This window comes from Mus caroli, unplaced genomic scaffold (genome assembly GCF_978045245.1).
Source record: "Mus caroli unplaced genomic scaffold, Mus_caroli_1 scaffold_6, whole genome shotgun sequence".
Lineage (NCBI taxonomy): Eukaryota > Metazoa > Chordata > Mammalia > Rodentia > Muridae > Mus > Mus caroli.
In genome coordinates, this window is record NW_028227261.1 from 37,823,373 (window position 1) to 37,828,379 (window position 5,007).

At 43.5% G+C, this 5,007-nt stretch overlaps 1 protein-coding gene across 1 annotated transcript; it reads left to right on the top strand.

The window, feature by feature from the left end:
• The first annotated feature begins 3,750 nt into the window (after positions 1 to 3,750).
• On the top strand, positions 3,751 to 4,704 carry LOC110293505 (olfactory receptor 2A12-like). Its single transcript, XM_021161350.2, has one exon. It carries the CDS (start codon positions 3,751 to 3,753, stop codon positions 4,702 to 4,704), a length of 954 nt encoding a protein of 317 aa, XP_021017009.2.
• The last annotated feature ends 303 nt before the right edge of the window (positions 4,705 to 5,007 follow it).

Consider the following 5,007-nt stretch of genomic DNA (forward strand, 5'->3'; position numbering starts at 1 on the left):
CTTGGTCTACCTCACCCACATGCCCTTTATTCCTTCCTGTTCCTCTTCCTTCCTCCTTTATACATTTAATATTTCCTGACAGTTTATTTCCTGTCATGCTCTACGTCGGTACTAGACACAAAGATACAATATTGTTCTGAGCTCAAGGATCATATGTGAGGCTGAAGCCTTAGTCATGAGAACAGTGAAGGTCTCTTAGAAACAGCCTTCCAACGTGCGGGGAGATAACAGGATGTGTACCTGTGGCAGTTTGGTTTTGGCTGTGGGATGGATCTCAGGCTGTTTGAGCTGGTTGCCTTGCACTGTAGGTGATGCTACACTTCAGATTCTCATTTTCAGCACTCTAGAGGTAGGACTGTATGTTTTTTTTTCTTTCTGAGACTGATTATTGCCAGGTAGCCCAATTTTGGGACTAGAACTCATAATCTGGCTGTCTATGCTTTCATAATGCTGGGACTGATGATCTGTATCACCAGGCATAGTTGAATATTATAAAGGAAGACACAGACTTGTAGGACAGGCAAGTCAATAAAGACTTTGACCAAATTATTTTCCTCTGTCTCTATCTATTTATGTCTCTGTCTGTATCTGTCTCTCTTTTTCTGTACTTTTGTCAGTCAGCTAGTCATTGAGTCAGTCAGTCTCTGTGTGTGTGTCTGTTTCTTTGTGTCTCCTCCTATTTCTGAGTCTCTGCCTTTCTGAGTCTCTGTCTTTCTTTGTCTCTGTTTGTGTCTCTGACTCTCTCTCTCTCTCTCTCTGTTACATACATACAGAGAGAGAGAAAGAGAGAGAGAGAGAAAGAAGGAAGAGGAGGAGGATATGATGATGACAAGGATGAGAAATAAGGAGGAGGAGGAGGAGGAGGAGGAGGAGGAGGAGGAGGAGAAGAAGAAGAAGAAGAAGAAGAAGAAGAAGAAGAAGAAGAAGAAGAAGAAGAAGAAAAGTTTTAATCAAAACTTACTTAGCTCCAAAATACTTAGAGTTTACCAAATCCTTTCCCATTGTTTCATTTTCCCTTTCAATGCATCCACCAGATCTTCCCACAGGCATACACTAGGGAGATCTAGGCAGGTCTGTGGCTAGTCATCCACCTCTATCCTAGGAGCTCTGGTCTGTGCTCAACTAGATAGACACTGTGAAGACTTTGCCTTCACCTCCCACTTGAGAGCCCATTTGCCAGAGCAGAGAAGGTAATGACTAAGAGAGTCAGGATCCAAAAAAAAAAAAAAAAAAAGAGTCAGGCTCTGAGACTGGACCATCCGAACTCCAATTTCTCCCATGGCAACCTTGTAATCTGGAACAAACTGTCCTCTCTGGACCTTAGATTTCTACATATAGCACATGAGTAAAATCCTTCCTCCAGTGAATTGATGTTATGTTAGCCTAAAGCTATTAGAACAATGGCTGGCATATACAAATTACCCAAAAATAATATTAGTTTTTTTTATTATTACAAAGGTAGGGAACCACGCATGCTGCTGTACTCTACCATAGATAGTTTGTTCTTACTTTTCTTGGAATTCAGTTACTAGGAGAGGAAGGAAGACCCCTCTAGAAGTCTTCAGATTTTATCTGACTGATGAACAAGAACTACAGGATTTATTCTACCTGAGTTGGGTCTTGGAGATGGCAGCACAGCAGGCAAGGATTCCTGGACAAGCTGAGTCCTGCTGTGTAGGCATCACTGGGCAGGTGTTGGTCCCCACTCTATAGTGAGGTGCTAGGTGTGTGCCTTGCAGTTTGAGAGAAGCAGAGGTGTCCAGGGTATCAGGAGCTTTTGCATAGAGACTTGAGAGTGTAGAGAGAGGGATGGAGGAGACAGCTGTGTGTTGTGGTTGAAGTCTTCAGTGAGTAGAGCATTGGGGTTTACTATTGTCATTCTGGTAGGTGAGTGGTGTAGGGAGCCTCATGGATGACAGGAGCCTGAGTGGCTGTTTACACTGTGGTCTCACAGCTTCTCAGTGCTTATTGAGATGGCCACATTGCAGAAATATCCTTTACATTAATTAATTTATTATTTATTTATTTATTCCTTTTTCTATTGGGAAGTCTGTTTTCTTGTAAGGCTCCTCTACAAATAATTCCTTGTAAGAATCTTTGGAGTAATTCTTTTTTGATACTGTCTGATTTCTTGCTTTTTTGTCTGGGGAAACTATTTTATTTTGCCTTCTTAAAGGAATCTTTCTTTACCCATTAAAGATAAAAATACTCCATTGGGTTTGATTCTAAAATTTGGTTGTTTTATAACCATAGTTTAAACCAGTGGTAGACCTGGAATTGACTTGTGTGTGCAGAGGAAGGAAGGTGTGATACAGAAAGGAGAGTTTTCATCAATGAATACACACACAATCCACCAGCATCTATTGGAGATACTATGGTAGATCCTGGCCACTGTAGAATGCCTTCCATCAAAAACCATTTGACTGTGTGGGGGTCTGTGTCTGAATTTTTTCTGTTCTTTTCTGTTTTTGTTTTTGTTGTTGTTGTTATTATTGACTTTTTGTTTTGAAAATGGTGTGGGGTGTGTGTGTGTGTGTGTGTGTGTGTTTACTTGCATGCTGGCACCTTCCCCCAGCACAGGAGAGAATCAATCTTCTCCTTCTACCTTGTGGCTTCACAGATTGTACTGGGGCCATTGGGCTTGGCCTCAGGCCAACTTTCCTGATAAGCCATGTTCTTGTCCCTCACTGATTTATTATTAGTGTTAGAAATTAGCTATTTATAGTGCCTCATGTAACTCAGGTTAGCTTCAAACCCATTATGTGGCCTAGGCTACACAAGAACTACTGATTGTCCTTCCTCTACCTCTTCATGTGCTGGGATGACAGATGTGTCAGCACCATATAGAGCCTGTGTAATCTGAACAGAGATTCAAACTCTAATGAAGAGGCTGTTGCATAAAGAATGTGCAGCCTATTAGTGCAACCACCTGACAGAGTTTGCATGAAGAGGACACCATGAGGGGAAGACATTGCCTGGAGTGTGTTCAGGGCTGGACTGTAGACACAGCTGATGTGGAGCTGTAGACAGTGCAGGCTGGAGGTGCTAGGACTATAGTTGCTGTGCAGGTAGTGGGGACAGTGTGGCACTCGTCATGCTGGGTCCAGTGAGACCACATAAGTGAACACTGCCAGTCATGACATGTCTGCTACGTTTCAAGACCAGGGAGGGAGGACTCAAGACCAGGGAAGAAAGACTAAAAAAACAGGAAGGAAGAACTTTAGCAGCTACAAAAGATCTTTCCTTCTCTTGGTGTAGCTTATGGCCTCTTATGTCCCTCTGGTAATGAATGCTCAGGTTGCACAGCTGATTCAGAATAAAGGTGCCTTGGTGCGAGGAGAGACCACTTATACACAGGACACAGGCTCTACAAAGTGGATGACCACTTCAGGTCTAGGGGCTTCTGAGGCATGTGTTCTTGAATGGGTGAGAGACTAATGCACACAATAGAGTGGAATGAGTGTATGAGGCAGCACAGGACATAAAATGCCTTATGAGGTATTTCCAGAGTTATGTGAGATACTTTAAATAGTCACAGTACTCTCAAGACATGAGTATCATCAGCCTCATTTTACAGATGAAGAGACTGAGGGGTTGTTAAGCAACTTGAGAAGAGTGTGCAGAAACTTAGCAGTAAGCTCAGAATAACCACCCCAGTCTTCCGGCCTCTGCAGATGCCGATCTTCTGGGCTGCACTGTTTCAGGTGTTACATATATGGCTGGAAGCGTCTCACAGGCCTTGCATTTTAAATGATTCCAGGGCAAAACCAAAGTTGGGTTTCTGAGTTCATCCTGATTGGCTTCTCCAGTGACCCCACGACCAACAGCATCCTCTTCATTGTCTTCCTTCTCATCTACCTGAGCTCAGTCCTGGGCAACGGGCTCATCATCTTGCTGGTCTGCCTGGACACACAGCTGCACACTCCCATGTACTTCTTCCTTTCTACCCTCTCTCTGTTGGATATGACCTTTGTTACCACCACCATGCCCCAGATGTTGGTGCATCTTCTTACTCACTCTCAGACCATCTCCTTTGCTGGCTGCTGGCTGCAGATGTTTATGTTCGGTGGCCTGGGTATAACTGAGTGCACCTTCTTTGTTGTCATGGCTTATGACCGGTATGTGGCCATTTGTTATCCACTGCACTATACTGTCATCCTCAACTGGGGCCTGTGCATACGGTTGGCAGCAGGGTCTTGGATTTGTGGTTTCTTTTCCTCTTTATTGCACACTTTCTTCACCATGAGTCTACCATATTGTGGTCCCAACAGGGTCAACCACTACTTGTGTGAAGGTCCTTCAGTGCGTAGCTTGGCTTGCATGGATACCCACATCATTGAGATGGTGGACTTGGTCTTGAGTGTCTTTTTGGTTGTTACTCCCATTTCCCTCATTGTGGCCTCCTACATTCGTATTGCCATGGCAATTCTCAAGATCAAGTCCACAGAGGGCCGCTGCAAGGCTTTCTCTACATGTGCCTCCCACCTGACTGTGGTCACATTCTTCTATGCTCCAGCCACTTACACTTACTTGAGGCCCAACTCCAGCTACTCCCCTGAGAAAGACAAGCAGATCTCACTCTTTTACAGTGCTTTTACACCATTGCTCAACCCTGTGGTCTATAGTCTGAGGAACAAAGACATCAAGAGGGCATTTCTCAAGGTGATGGGTTATGGAAGGTGTGCCAGTGGACCAGGATGGTGATCCTTTGATAAACATTAGATAAAATGTTCTTTGCTTAATACTGAAACAGTGCATTTGTTTTATGTGAGCAAAATTGTGCATTTTATACAACATACAACTTAATAACTTAGAACAACATTCCTGAAAGAGAGCATGCTGTATTGATAAGTGACTGTACCACAGTTAAACAGAAAACATAAATATTACTGATTCTCCATGCAAGGACTCCCTTGGGGCTCACTTTCATTAGTGGTATATTGCAAGTCTCCTTGTGTAGTCAGGTTGAGATCCATCCATCATTAACAGAAGGAAAGGAATAGTGAA

Coding starts and splice junctions, on each gene's coding strand:
- LOC110293505 (XM_021161350.2), top strand. CDS start 3,751: ATGATTCCAGGGCAAAACCAAAGTTGGGTTTCTGAGTTCATCCTGATT.